The 14,787-nt window shown below is 57.8% G+C and overlaps 1 protein-coding gene across 4 annotated transcripts in view; it reads right to left on the bottom strand.

Annotated features, from left to right (window-relative positions):
• Positions 1-1,890: 1,890 nt before the first annotated feature.
• Positions 1,891-14,787, bottom strand: part of SGSM2 (small G protein signaling modulator 2) — a 35,208-nt gene continuing 22,311 nt past the window's right edge. For 3 of the 4 annotated variants that reach the window (XM_037069932.1, XM_037069936.1, XM_037069935.1), the window contains 12 exons: positions 11,090-11,243; positions 10,243-10,307; positions 9,993-10,138; positions 9,441-9,569; positions 8,842-9,024; positions 6,748-7,119; positions 6,196-6,320; positions 5,741-5,823; positions 5,427-5,536; positions 4,255-4,351; positions 3,603-3,770; positions 1,891-3,419 (listed from right to left, as the gene is read on the bottom strand). In XM_037069932.1, coding sequence (XP_036925827.1) covers positions 3,331-3,419; positions 3,603-3,770; positions 4,255-4,351; positions 5,427-5,536; positions 5,741-5,823; positions 6,196-6,320; positions 6,748-7,119; positions 8,842-9,024; positions 9,441-9,569; positions 9,993-10,138; positions 10,243-10,307; positions 11,090-11,243 — 1,721 coding nt within the window. In that variant the 3' untranslated portion in view covers positions 1,891-3,330. The remainder of the gene's footprint in view (positions 3,420-3,602; positions 3,771-4,254; positions 4,352-5,426; positions 5,537-5,740; positions 5,824-6,195; positions 6,321-6,747; positions 7,120-8,841; positions 9,025-9,440; positions 9,570-9,992; positions 10,139-10,242; positions 10,308-11,089; positions 11,244-14,787) is intronic. The other variant, XM_037069933.1, reaches the window with a different exon arrangement.

Raw genomic sequence — 14,787 nt, 5'->3', positions numbered from 1 at the left:
AGTGGGGAGGTGAGAGCAATCAGCCAGGCCTAGCCATAGAGCAGGCGGGTGCCTCATCCTGCCTGCCTTTCTTTTTTTTTTTAAGATTTTATTTATCCCTAGAGGGGAAAGGAAGGAGAGAAGGAGAAAAATATCAATGTATGGTTGCCTCTCGTGTGTCCTCTGATGGGAGCTGGCCTGCAACCCAGGCATGTGCCCTGACTGGGAATCGAACCGCGATTGTGTGATTCGCAGGCCCACGCTCAATCCACTGAGCTACACCAGTCAGGGCCTCATCCTACCTCTCTTAAATCCCAACACACCTGCTCCGCTCCCAGCCATAGGCTAGGAACTGAATCAGCTTCTCTTCCTGGGGTGGATCTGGGGGTGTCATCCTTGGGGAAGGGAGTGGTGGCTACTAATGTCTTGGGGTTCTATTCTTTGAAAAAAGCCAGCTTCAAAAGACCAGACCCAGTGACCCCCAACTGGCCCCCAATCCCGTCAGCCCCTTTCACTTGTGAGATGCTGGCTCCCTCTGCTGGTAGTTTTGGGGAGAGATGCGTGCCTTCAATTAAAGGGAGGCCAACATGCCTGCCATTAGGCTTACTTACTTTCCTTAATATTTCCTGAGTGCTCGCTGAGCTCAGTGTCAGACACTGTTCAGGGCACTGGGGACAAACTGCTTCTGGCAGTGACGGCCCAGTATCATCTGAGAGCTATCACTATATTGTAAGAATAGGCAGAAATTCCCCACTGCACTCAGGACAGACCCCACCAGCCCCAGCTCAGCCGCAGCTGCAAGAGAGGGGCCTGTTGCCAGGGCATTGGGAAGCAAAAAATCCCAAGAAAGAATCCACCTGCCAGCTGTGCTCTGTGAGAGAGGGAGACTTACTTCCAGAATTAGAGGGGTCCCCGAGATGTTTGTAGTGCTGTCCTCACACTTCCTGCTCCTCCTATTCACACATTACCTTCAGCTGCCCCATCATTTTGGGATTACCTCTGGTCCCAGAAGACCATTTGTGGCCAGAACTTCTGGGTGAGTGTGTGAAGGAACCAGTCCACTTCCAGGCTAATATATCAGGGGCCTTTGGTGAACTTTCAGGTGGAGTCACAGCAGAAGAAATTCTGATTCTCCAGGCAACAGGATCAGTTTTGGGGTGGGGGTGAGGTGAGGGCAATGTTCCCTTGAGAGCCATGTAAGTTCCCCTGGCCCCAGAGCTCCCTGTGTCAAGTTTTCTCACCTGGGCAGGTAGGAGTGAGTTGGCAACAGGCCCTAATGCTCCCAAAGTCAGTACCTTCTAGATCAGACCATGTTCTGGTAATGGGAGCCCTCTACCTGGGACCATGGGTGATGGGCAGCAGTCCTGTGGAGTGGGGGAAGGAGAGCAGGAACCTGCAATTTGGCCCTTTCCAGGCCTCAGCAGGTTTGAGCCCTCTTGATGCCACCCTCCTCCGGGGCCTCCAGTCTGAAGCAGGTATCCCAGAGACAGTGTTCAGTGGGCAGGAGCCAAGGCCAGCAGGGCAGGGTCCTTCCCCACTGGCTGGAGGGGCAGGGTGGCTTTTGCAGATTCCCAGTCAAGCTCCAGCTTATCACTGTAGCTGTTCAGGAGGGCAGGCCAGGGAAGCGGTGGGACAGGGGCCTATGGTAATCCACGGGCTGCGGGGGCCATTGCTCAGTCTGAGACAGGACTGCTGGCCGTAAGGGTTCTCTCCACACCTGGAGTCTGCTTGTCATCCCCACTTCCACCAGCCTATAGCTGAGGTCCCTCTCTCTTAAAAAGTCTGCTTCTCTTCTCGCCATCCTTGCCTTGTGGGGTTGGCCTTTGCCGCTCCGTTGTGGAGACTATAGAATTCCCCAGCACACAGCCACTAGCTGTCCTGCGCCAGCACACAAGCAGCCAGAGCCTCGAGCATTGCCAAGTGCTGTGTTTATTGGTTTGTCACACTGAAGAGCAGTTTTTGAGCCAAAATACATACAGATTCTGTTCCTCACAAAAACCACTGAGTCACTAAGGTAGGCACACAATGGCCTCCGAGCTTGGTAGAGGCCAAGGACTCACGGACACGGGTGGGCAATGGGGCAGGCTGGCCCCCCAAACAGGCCATGCAGTGCCCAGGGCAGGGGTGCGTGGGGAGGCTGTGCCAGACTTCTGGGCCCTTTTTCATGTTTCTCAAGTATAGGAAGTCTCCAGACCTTAGTATGGGGGCAGACTGAGGGCAGGCCCCAGCCCTGGGCCAAAGCCTAGCTAGCCTGCATGTGTTGGGGGTGGGGAGGGGATGACAGAGCAAGCAGCATGACATGCCCCCTCCCCCCAATGTGTGAGGACCTTCCAAAAGGGGCTCTGGGTCCATATGCCTCTCGACATCCTGAGAAGCCTGTGGAAGGCAGAGCTAGCCTTGCTTCTCACCAGCAACAAACAAGGGGGACCCAGGCACCTCCTTCCCTCCAACCTCAGGGACTCAGTAGATGCCTGGGATGATGGGCTGCCTCCAAGTTTTAGGGTCACCTTTGAGAGGAGGCTGTGACAGGATCACCTCCCTAAAGAATCACCCTGGGACTCCTCTCTAAAGGAAATGCTCCGTCCACATTCCAGACCCTTCAGCTGGCAAAGAGTCACCCACATGGCTTTCTGGGGTGGATCTGACATGTGAAGCAAGACAAGGCAGCAAGAGAGGGGTCGTACGGATACACTCAGGCCTGCTGTGCGGGCTCAGGAGTGCGTGGGATGGCCTCTGATGGCCAGAGACAGCGGCAGTGCTGCTGAGGTGGGCTGCTCCCAGCCAGGGCCTGGCTCCTGACTGCCCCTCAGTCTCACAGGAGGGCCCGGAAGGCAGCCCAGGAAACACACCCAAACTGGCAGCCATTCCGGCCGCCCCAGCTACAACTGGCATGCACGCACGCACTGGGCCCACAAAGGGACTCTCAGAATAAATACATCAGAGGCCCCTTGCTTCACGTGACCCTCACCAGAGGGGCCCAGGCAACTACAGCCCTGATCGCTCTAGAGAGCCTCAGGCTGAACTGGGAGAGGACATGGGAGCAGTTCAGCCTGAGGCTGCTGGTGGCAGTGGGGCTATTTCCAGGTGTTTGAGAGGGGAACAGAGTAGGTGTTCCCCAAGTCAGCTGCTCCCTGAGGCCGCCTTTCCCCACCCTGGCCCCCGACTTGCTCAGCAGGGCCAGAACTGCCCAGAGTCAGATCCCAGGCTCACAAGCACTTTGTTAGAAACACAGCTGGGCAGGCAGGGCTGGCTGAGAGGCGGTCTCCGCAGTGCTGCCCCGCACCTTTCCCTGTGGGGCCCGGGGCACCTGGAGCCTAGGCTCTGGCTGGCTGCTGCCTCGGCTGGCAGCCCTCACTTGTTCTCTATGAGCATCTGCACCTTGTAGACGAGGTCCCGGGCGATCTGCAGGATCTCCTGGGCATCGTGACGCTCAGCTCGTTCTGCAGGAAACATGGACAACTGTGGGAATGCTGGAGCAAAGGCAGTAGTCTGGAAGGAGCCTTGGGGCTGCCCACCCACTCAGTGTCCACCTGCTGGACTCCTGACATCTGCTTACGGGGAAGCTGGCATTTCTGAGCCCCTCCAACCCTGCCCAGGCCAGGATGGGCTGGACAAGCTCCTACCATTGAAGAACTTGATAATGTCGGTGAAGTCCATGTTGTTGTCACGGATGATCTCACGGTAGGCCTCCACCAGGGCCAGGGCAATGAACAGGACGAAGTGCTCTGAGGAGATGTGCCGGGCCGCCCAGATCACCTCCCACACAGCGAACACGTCTTCATACGGCAGCTCTGGGCACAGCCAGGGGCTCAGGCTGAGCCTGGCTGCGCACGGGCCTCCAATGGGCCACAGGCAGAGATAGAAGTCCAGGGGCCAAAGCCCTGGGGCTCTCTCCCCTACAGACAGCCCAGTCCAAGGGGTGGGGTTCCCTGCCTCAGGCCAGGACCCCGTCCTCCTTGGTAATCCCCGCACCCAGGGCTCATGCAGACCCCACACCACCCTCTCTCCAGCTGGAGCAGCTCTGCTTTCACAAACCCTGGTGTTCGGGGAAGATTTGGTTTGATACAGTCCCCAAACCACTGCCTGCGGGTGGTTCTCCTCTGTCCCCACTCTGGGTTCACCCAACGGGGCTCTGAGAATCTCCATGCCTGGGCAGCCAGCCACACTAGCAGTCTGACACCGGTGCAGCCCAGGGCACTGGTGTTTCTAGAAAGTTCACCAAGTGGTTCCAAAGTGCAGCTAGGGTCCAGACCCACCAGCCAACCCTCCTCTCACCTCTCTTAAAATCCAGCAGAAACCAGCGGTAACAGAAGTAGAAGTGGGTGTAGTCCCCGTTCTGGTGCATCAGTTCGAACAGCTCCGAGTCCAGGATCTTATGTGAGTGGAGAAAGGGAGGACTGACCCCACGTCGCCGTGCCTTCCCCACGTCACCCTGCCGCCCCCGCCCCCACCAGGCCCCTTCTGCTGTGGCGCCCGTAGCTGCACGGCCCGAGCCCTCGCCTGTGCCCCGGAGGCTGCGCTCTGCGGCCCTGCCGGTCTGTCAGGGTCGCGCTCTTTGTGGAGCCATACCACGTCCTGCGTGTTTGGCTGCGTCATCAGCCACACCACTCAGCAGAACTGCATTCCCTTACGACATCCCACCTTGAGTTGTAACACTGAAAACAATGTGTTTCCCAGAAACAGACGCACAGATACAGAGAACAGACTGATGACAGTTGCCAGAGAGGAGGGAAGCTGGGGGACTCGGTAGAAAAGGTGAAGGGACTGCGAAGTACAGATCAGTGGTCACAGGACAGTCATGGGGATGTAAAGTCCAGCACAGGGAATACGGTCAGTAATATTGTAATGACTGTGCACGGTGCCAGGTGGGTGCCAGACTTTCGGGGGGACCACCTCACCTCATAAATTAGGAATATGTCTAACCACTGCGCTGTACACCTGAAACTAACAGAATATTGGATTTCAGGGGGAATCCAAGATGGCGCAAAGTAGGTGAAAGTTACATTCACTTCCTCCCAGATACAAACCAGAATTACAACTAAGTTGTAGAACAGTCACCCTGAATAACCAACTGAAGACTAACTGAACAGAGTCTTTTTACTAAGGGCTTACAGAAGAAGCCACAGAGGCCAGCAGGACGGGTGGCTCAGGGGAAAGGCGGGCCCTCTGAGAATCCAGAGGGACATCTCAGCTGCCAAGGTCCCCCTCAGAAAGGGGGGCCTCAACCCCACGGCGGGCTCCTCCCAGCTCAGAGCCAGGAACAGGAGCCCACATTAACATCTGCTTGTGTAAGTCAGCTGTACTTAGAAAAAAGAATGTGTTTCTGAAATGAAAGAAATTAAGCTTATACATAAAACAATTTTTGGGACACTCCCTGGCCTCTCTGTAGAAGATGGAGAAGCCCAGTAGTGTCTGGTAAAGTGCCCATGGGCGACAACAGACCTCACCTGGATGAGGGAGCGCATGTTAGCAAAGTGGGTGTCCATGGCGCCCCCATTGGGGAAGTTCTGGCTCATCCTCTTCATAAGGTGGCTGAAACAGCTGTAGGCCAGCTGGTCTGAGGGGAGAGGGGAGTGAGGCCACGGGGCAGGAGACCCCAACACCTCACTTCACAGGGGGTGTCCTGTGGCCCAGGGGACAGGGTTGGCTAATATTCTCACCCGTCCAAACCCAGCAGTCCTCTTTTCTTCTCCACCTTTTGTGAGCCCAACCCTGACACCATTCTGGGAACACTCCCCCACCCCCGAGCCCCATCACTCACCGTCATCAAGGATGACCAGGAGAGGTGCCAGCAAGTCACACATGCCCTGCACATAGCCCATGTCCAGGTGTTCCCACACGTAGCTGAAACGCCAAGGACAGAGTCACTGTGGGTGTGTGCCATCCTCCCCTCCCCTCTCGGATCCTTGGGAGGTGGCCTCCAGAGCAGGCCGCGCTCAGAAGTCTGCCTTTGCATGACCTCACAGCACTGGCAGTACAATGGTGAAGAACCCAGCACCCCCTCCTCAAGGCACTCGGGTTCGGGCAGAGGCAGTGCTGGGGGGGCAGCCCTGGCGTGAGCAAAGTCAGGCAAGGCTTCCTGAGGTGTGGCTGAGCTACGATCTGAAAGGCCCTAAGAGTGAGGAGGGGTGGGGCAGCGGCGCCTGCAGACCTGACCCCTCCCGGAGCGGCCCCCCCCGCCCCCGCCACCCTCCAAGCCCTGCCCTGCAGGGGCACCTGCACATGATGTCTCTGAGTCGCTCCAGGTTGGGAGATGTGAAGTACCAGTAGTTGCGGTCACATCGCTGCACATCCTTGTCAATTCGGTGCAGATTTAAGGCCACAGTGTCCAGCAGTTCTATCTGAAAGAGTGGGGGCCCCTCAGGGGTGAGCTGGGTGCCAGAGGTGACATTCACGAAGAATGCCAAGGGAGCCCTGGTTGGTGTGGTTCAGTGGATTGAGCGCCGGCTCGTAGGCCAGGGGATCGCGGTTCGATTCCCAGTGCCTGGGTTGCAGGCCAGTTCCCAGTGGGGGACATATGAGGGGTGACCACGCATTGATGTTTCTCTCCTTCCCTTCCCCTCTAAAGATAAATAAATAAAATCTTAAAAAAAAAAACAATGCCAAGGGACTGAGAGTTCAGTTCTCTGGGGATGCTGAGACACGCTTGGGGCCCCCCAAGATGGTCGGGGCACCCCTCCTTCCACCCTCCAGCCTGTGCCCACGCTTGGGGATGGCAGGGTGGCTCTGGGACAGGCTGAGGACAGGGCCTGGGGAACACCCACATACAGTGTAGGCGGAGGTGCACTCAGCCATCAGCTCCTCCCCTGCCTCTGAGGCCTTCTCTTGGCTGGGATCTTGAGGCTCAGAGAAAGCGTGGACTGAAGGCACTGGCCCATCAGAGCCTTCCTCCCCACCGCAGTCCTCCTCCTCGAAGCCCACACTTGGCCCCTCATCAATGCTCGACTGGATGCCAGAGGCCACGGAGTAGTTGCGAGAGGAAGGCAGTCCCGAGTCCGGAGAGTCGAACTCCACTGACTGCTGCTGCTCCACCACGGCAGTGCCTGGGGGCCCCGCGCCTGCATCCGCCTCAGGCTCCCGTCTGGGATCTTCAGTGCCTGGGGGCTTTGGGGGCTCCAGGTCATCCACAGAGATAAACACCTGGTGGGGGAGAAGAGGAAGGAGCTTGCACCGCACTCCAGCACCTTCCCTCTGCTCAGTGTCTCCTTCCTGGGGGCACAGAGGAGGATGGAGGATTCCACCTCATCATAATCTCCTGCTCTCACCCCACAGCCTCAGGCACGGCGCCCCCTGGGCACCGAGCCTCCCTGTCTGACCAGGAGGGAAGTCAGCTTCCAGGCAATCATGACATCAGCCCTATCCAGTCCCCTCCTCTGGCTTCTTCCTGGGGCCTGATGAAAAGCAAAACACTCCAGGCTTCCTGCGGCTGCTGTGCAGAGGAGGGGACGTGAGTCCTGAACACTCAATGGCACTGCATGGCCAGGGTGCGCTGTGTCATCCTAGGAACACCCGAGGGAGTGGCTGCCCCTCGGGAGAGCTGATGTCATGCGGCTGTAGGGCAGCCTGGGGGGCGTCAGGCTGAGGGTGTTGGGGAAAACAAGTTCTTCCTTTCTTTCAGTATCGACTGTTCAGAACAAGGCAGGAGATTTTTGTAGGGACTGCCTCATCGGTCACATTAGCCTCAAACAAGCTGAGAGGTAAGAAGTAAAAGGAAACATGTTGCTGATTAGAAACAGGCCATCACTATGGACAAGTCACAGGGAAAGGAAGAGACACACGCAGACTGGTTTGTAGTTTTGTTTTGTTTTGTTTTTTTCTCTTTGGACTATGTAGGGAAGGGGGTGCTAAAAGGAGTTTTCACTTTGGGCAAGAGCGTGGTCTCAGGTCAGGCCATGGGGTGGAGGCAAACCACAGCCTCCAAGCAGGGCGGGCGAAGGAGCGAAGTCCGTGAGCCAGGCTGCGGGGCTCTGGTGCAGACTCGGGACTTAGCAGACCCCGAAGCCAGGGAGGGCACGGGCTTGCCAAGAGGGGACTAAGGACAAAGCATAGGGCTAAGAGCTAAGGACACTAAGGAAAGGAGAGTGTGCCCTGATCGTTTTGCTGCAGCTTGAGTTTTCTGTTAATATCAGTAAGGATTTAGTAAAGTAGCAAGAATACACATTATTTAAAGTGGCAGTTGTAAAGAAAAAACGTAAGTTAGTAAAAGAATGTCCTTAAAATGGGAACTTATCCCTTCTGGTCGAGCCCAGCAGCCACCTTCTGGGAAGCATCCACCTACGGGCGGGGGCGAGGCCCTGGCCCAGGCAGGCTGAGCCGGCTCTACACAGTCCCTCTCACGGTGGTGACTGGTGGTGACGGACTGGCACGCGGGAGGTAACTCCTGCCAGTAGACACAACAGCTCCACTCTGAGTGCTGCCCTGGTCTCTGGCAACAGGGCGCAGTGAAGTCTGTGCCAGCAAAGGATAGCAGAGCTGGGAGGGGACACTGAGGCCAATGATGGGGAGACAAATCCCTCAGCTTCTCAGTAGTGGACCTGGACTAGAAGCCAGGGCTGTGTATTCTAGCCTTGAGGCCTCTCTATAGGGAGGAGGGACTTCCCTAGTCCCCATAAATCCACCTTTCCCTGGTAGTCCATTAAAACAGAGCACAACGCACTATCTTGCACACCCAGAGAAGTGGAGGGCAGGGGGCAGTCACCCCATGTTTCAGTGAAAGAAAACAAGACACAGACACACAATGCCATCTTTCCAGGGCTCCGACACCAGTGAGCACTAGAGGTTGGGCTGGTGCTCAGGACTCCTGGGGGCAGAACACGGGTGGCTCGTGTCCCATCCCTCACCCCTAGGCCCCGTCTGGCTCACGTCATTGCTGATGGTGGAATCTCGGTGGATGAGGCGCTGCACATGGCTGTCGATGCTGCTGCCCGAGGAGAACTTGGTGACCGTGGCCGGGTGAGCCTCCCGCTCCCGCTGCCGCACCACAGCCTCACAGGCCTTCCACTCCGCCAGTACCCGCTGGTACCTTGCTGCCACCACTGCGTCCACCTGTACTAGGACCACACCGTGACCACAGGGGAGGGGCGGGGCGGGGCCCTTCTCTGCAGGGCCTGGGACAGCTAAAGACTAAGCTCAGGGCCCTGGCCAGGTAGCTCAGTTGGTTGGAGCGTCATCCTGATACGCCAAGGTTGTGGGTTCCATTCCCAGTCAGGGCACATATAAGAATCAACCAATGAACACCTACATAAGTGGAACAACATATTGATGTTGTACACTCTCACTCTCTCTCAAAATTAAAAAAAAAGCCCACAAAACCAGGCTTGGGCCTAGCCATAAAGACATTTTTCTCTGCTAACATCTTCCTCTGCCATGTTTGAAGAGGCTAGGCCTTCTGAGGCCTCTTTCCTCGGGTCCCTTGGCCTGACCACCCATCTCCCTGTCCCCATGGGAACGGGCTTCCCTACCTGCTCCATCTCCTTCTTGCTCATGCCAAACTTGTAGTGGCCAAGCAGAAAGGGCCAGACGTCCTTGCGGATCTCGTGCTCCACGCCTCCGTAGTAAACTTGCCGCAGCAGCTGCAGTTCCTTGTAGTTCTGAGGAGCCCAGGGGGGACAGACTGTGCCGATCCCACAGTCCCTGTGGTCCCTGGGTGACCCTGTCCCACGGGGAGCTGGGGCTGGGAACAGTGCCTGGCTCCCTCTGCTGCAGCCCAGGGAAGCCCTGCTTTGGGGCAGTCACACCCTGCCTGCCTCGCAGTAGAGCTCCATGAGATCCCCTCCTTCTCGCAGGGCAGGAATGAAGCCCAGAGAGATGCAGAGATTTGCCCAAGGTTGTTGGGTAATATGGAAGCAGAATGAACCAGTGCTCTTCCCATGGAAACCCACAGCCCCAGCTGATAGTCTACCAGGACCAGGGCCTCTCCACGGCCATCAGTCCTGGAGAGCAGAACTCCATGCACGCACTGCCGCCCGCCGCAGCCCCGAGCCAGGCCCACCCTGATGCCCTAGAATGTGTACCTTTTCATCCTTCTGATACTTGCTCCACACGTCCTTGGTGAGGCCCCCTGATGCCCCTGGGGGCCGGGCGGGTGGAATGATGTTGTGGTGCACCAGTGCCGACAAGTGAGTCCGCACCGTGGACAGGTGGCGGCAGTGTGCCAGCCCTGGGGACGGGTTGGTGAGCCAGGAGGTTGTGACCACTGCGCTGCCCACCCTCCCCCCTGCCCCCGCCCCTGCCTCCCTTGGCCCGACTGCACCCCGCACTCACAGCCGTAGAAGGCCCGCGACACAATCTGCCTCTTCATGCTCTCGCATAGCAGCCTGAGGGGCAACCTGTGGGACCAGCCTGGCTCAGAGGGCCGTGTGCCCTCTGGTGGGGGAGGGAGAGAACTAAGGACCTTGGGGGACAGGTAAGGAACTCCGGGTGGTGCGGGGAGAGGTCACAGCTCAGCAGCATCTCGGGGGCTCCCTGTGGCTGCCAGCCAGCCAGGTAGAGCTGCTGGGAGCCCAGCCTGGCCTCCAACCACCCAGGGGAACTTTCCACCAGCTTCACCTCATGTGAGTGAATTCTGGTTTCCTCAAGTGAAAAATGGAGAGAATCACCTCAGAACCCTCAGGAGTAACAGGTGAAAAGAAGCAACAGGTAAAAGGGGCCAGCAAAAGCATTAGTGCTGGCACACAGTCCTGGCACGACCGCCCTTCCCATGCCACTCCCGGCACGTGCACCGGGTGTCCAGGGACCTGCTGCCTGTTCCCAGACACACACCCTGAGGGCGGGGCCCAGGTCTGCACCGGGAAGGGGGCTCACAAGGACTGAGTGCCTGTGCTGCCAGGCATAGCTCTGGGTACTCCCACGGGTTCTGTACCTCATTTAGTCCTCACAAAAGCATTAGGAAGTGTGTGGTGTGAGCCCTGTTTTACAGAGGAGGAAACTGAAGATCAGACATGTAGAGGCTCATAGAGACAGTAGCTTGCCAAAGTCACATGCGTAGCAGAAATGAAATTCGGACCCAGGTCTGACCAACTCAAGGCCACTGTGCCAGGCAAGTGACATAGACTGGCCCATACACATGGATGGACACACCCATACGTTGATATTCTCCCTGCCCACTCACCGGTCCGGGGCACAGGTGCAGCGCTTGGGAGTTGCATATGGGGAGCTACTGGTGGAGCAGGAGGGGCAGGGAGAGCCCTGGCTACACAGGGGCTCTAGGTGCCAGGCCGGCAGGCTGGGCCCAAAGCCCTGCATCTCGATCATGTCGCCAGCATCTGAGGACAGGAGGGGGAGCCGTGGTCAGGGTCTGGCAAGCCTCCTGCCCCAGCCACCCTGCGGCATGCCCGCCTCTGTGCCCAGAGCTGCAGCATGAAGCCACCCATTGGTGGAGAGCCACGGGGGTGGCGCCTGCCAGGTCCAGAGCCCAGAGATGGCAGTGGTGAGAGGAAGGTGCCCGACACTTCCCAGCCTCCACCTGATTTTCCTGCACGTGAGGGAATATTTTGACTGAGTTGTGGATGATTGTGTTTGTTCTCCCCAACTTGCTATCAGCAATGGGAAACACTTGCTTTTCCAGAGGAAAGAGAAAGCAAGAGAAGGGAAACAGAGGCCTGAGCTCCCTAAGCTGCTGCTAGCTAGGGTGTTCTTCGGTGACTCAGCCCGGTCCTCCCGGACAAACTCTAAGAGGCATAGGCAGACACCTGGGCCTGGAACACCGCCAGCTTTCCTGTGCCAAGAATCTCCACTAATCAAAGCCCCTGAGGACCCCTGGGGGTTCTAGACCTGGTGGCCAGTGGCTAATGAGGGTCAGGGCTCCCTCGCATCCCTGCTGCCTGCTCCCGAGAGTCCTGAGTTCCCCGTCTTTGCCCAGCCTGACTGCACTCAGCACAGTGCCCCCTCCCACACACACACACAGGCAGGCTGAGAGGAAGGACAAAGGTCCCAGGGCTCCCAGGCCACCACTGGGAAGAGGGTGGCGGCTGGGCACACCATTCCACCAACCATTCAGAAGAATGTCCCTAGGGGCAGCCTCAGAAAACTGCTCCTTAGACACATCTGCACCCAAAGTACAATAGATGGAGCCTCCTCCACCAACCCAGCTGGTCTGAATGAAAAGTCGTGACCAGTGAGAGCTTCTAGGGCCCGAGTCAGGCGGGACACAGCTCAGGGGGCACTCCGGCAGGTCCAGTGAGCCACGGAGAGGAAGCAAAGTGAGGGCGGGAAGTGAAAGGACTAGGAGGCAATGCTGGGAGGGAGGGAGAGAACAGAGAAGAGTGAAGAATGGGGAAAGAGAGAGCTGTGTGTGTACATGGTAAGGACTTCTTTCAAGCAGTGTTGCTTTCTGTGAGTCGTGGCCTGGCCCCTGGTCTTCTGAGTCCAGAGCAGACCTGGACCTGCTTTCTGTGGGGCCAGACTCCAGCTCTAGGGGTGCCTTGGTCGGGAGGGCTGAGCTGAGCCCCCTCCAGTCCTCTCAGGGGCTGCCAGGTCTTGGCCAGATATCTCTTCCCAGACCCAGGGTGGGATTTTTGTAGCAATCTGGCCCTTCAGCTCCACCAGGAGGCAAATTAAGGGAACACACTTGGTGTGGAGGGGCTGCGGCTCTGGGAATGAGGCCTTGCAAGCCATGCGGAAGACTCAGGGAAGAGAAGAGGGGAGGACAAATGCAGGTGGCATGGGATGGGGTGGGGCAGGGGGCCCAGCTCAGGCCACGACAGCAGGCAAGGAGAGCGGGTGGTCTTGAGAGGAGCTGAGGTGGGAGCAGGCCCAGCCAGGCAGGCAGCAGGCAGCAGGCGTGCAGGCAAGGGGGGAAACAGGTGCAGAGGGTGGGCACACAGGGAAACGGGCTCATGCCGGGAAAGCAGGGCTCAGCCAGGGAAAGTCTCCTGGGTCAATGCTCTTCACCTTAATTCTCCAGGAAGGAGCTGAACCAGCCAGCATGGAACACTGCATCTCTGAGTTAACCCAGTGCAGACAGCGGGAGCTCTGGAGTGACTGGGCAAGCGGTGGCAGGCTGGGAGGGGGCTCGGCTGGGTCAGCTTTGACTCTGACTCTCTCCTCTGAGCTTGAGGAAAGTTTGAAGCAAAACAATCAGGGTGGTTGAACCCCACAGCCCCTAAGACTCCGAGTGAAAGGTGCCTGGCCTGGAGCAGAATTAGAGTGAACAGCATCTCTGCTCTCTGGGAGGCAGCAGGAGAAGGGGGAGGGGAAGGAGAGGAGAGTCTGGACACCCACCACTTGGTTCACATGCACAAGTCAAGCATGTTGCAGGCCTGAAAAGCAACAGCCAGCAGGACGGACTCAACAGTGTTGTCATTATGGACTGGAGTGGAGGTGGGGCCTCTCACACCACCTCCCCCAACCACCTGCTGACTCTGCTCCCCTGTCTCCTCCCCTCTCCCAAGTACTGGAGTCCCAGGGGCTGCATGCTGGCATACTGGGTGGATCTCGCCCCCAAGTTCCCCAAAATAATTATGAGACAAGCCCTGAGGCCTCTGCACCCTGTGGGCCTGGACATTTCTGACCCTGGAGGCCTCGGTATTAAGACTGGTCAGGGAGGGGCCTCCTACCGTCAAGTCTTCCAGGACAGGGGCTCAGCAGGAGCCCCCCAGCCCCCAGCCTGACTACCAGTTCCTGGGGGTAAGAAGGGTCAGCCTGGGCCCTCCTGACTCAGCTTTTCCACGTTGCTTAAAGTCAGTTAACCTGTAATAAGCATCAGCCCCAAGCCCAGGCTTACAAGAAACCAGGTGCAGGTGACAAATATCAAGTGAGGGTCCCCAGGTTCCCACCTGGGCTGGCCTGCACATTCGACTGGAATGGCTGAGAGGGAGGGCAGTCACGAAGGGGGGCATGTGGTGAGTGGGGGGCAGCTGGCAGGGCCATGCTGGGGGGGTGCTGGGTGTGGGCTAGGCCATGGGACTTGGTTGCCCAGAGAGAGGGAGACTCATCACTGGTTTGGTGGTTAAGGAACTGGACTCTTCGGCAGAAATTTGTGGAGTGTAAAGGGAAGGTCATGTGTCCTTTGACACCCTCTGTAGGGCTGGGAAAGGGGCAAAAATTAACTCTGTGGCATGAGAATGGGGAAGTTCCCCTAAATTCCAAGAGAGCTGGCCTTTTGTAATGCATGTCTCTTGGGCACCCCAGCCTAAGTCTCACAGGTTCTCTGGCTGATTACGCTCCAGAGAGTGGGGTCCCTCTCCGCTGGCCTAGCTCTGTGCTAAGATGGGTGACAGAGCAGCTGTGGGCACTGGGCCATGCCGTTTACACTAAAGGGACCTCTGCAACTGTGCACCCTGAGGCCTGGGAGGGCAGAACACACCTGACTTATACCCCTGGCAGATGTCTCTAGATTTCATACTAAAGCACCAGGCAGTGCCTGCTGGAGCACCCAGGCTTGCTGGGTAAACTGAGCCCTGAGTCTCCTTGGTGACCCCAACCCCTCACCTGACCCACTAGTGACTCCCGTCTACATGAGCCATCCAGCCCTGCCCAGGAGGGCCCTGGTACTTCCGTCCCGTTTCATAGAGGCAGGACTCGGAGGCACAGGGCTGAGAGGCTGGGCTGCCCAGCCAGCAGGGGAGGAAGAGAGAGGCACTGCCTTGGGTTTGCCCACATGACGCTCAGGAGTAGGAAAGGGCTCAATGGCCATTAGGGGTTTCCAGGGGAAGCCGGACCATCAGACCTTCCCACCCAGTGGATCTCTTCCCTCTCCTTACAGACTCAGTGGGGACCCCAGGGCCCACTGCACTTTGTCGCATCCACTCTTGCCAGCACCTTCTTCCGCCCTCCTGGACCTGCCTCTTGACGGAAGGGAACCACCCT

This window comes from Sturnira hondurensis, unplaced genomic scaffold, assembly GCF_014824575.4.
Source record: "Sturnira hondurensis isolate 20B ecotype Veracruz unplaced genomic scaffold, ASM1482457v3 Scaffold0018728, whole genome shotgun sequence".
Lineage (NCBI taxonomy): Eukaryota > Metazoa > Chordata > Mammalia > Chiroptera > Phyllostomidae > Sturnira > Sturnira hondurensis.
The sequence above is the reverse complement of the archived record's forward strand: the minus strand, read 5'-3'. Positions and strand labels throughout refer to the sequence as shown.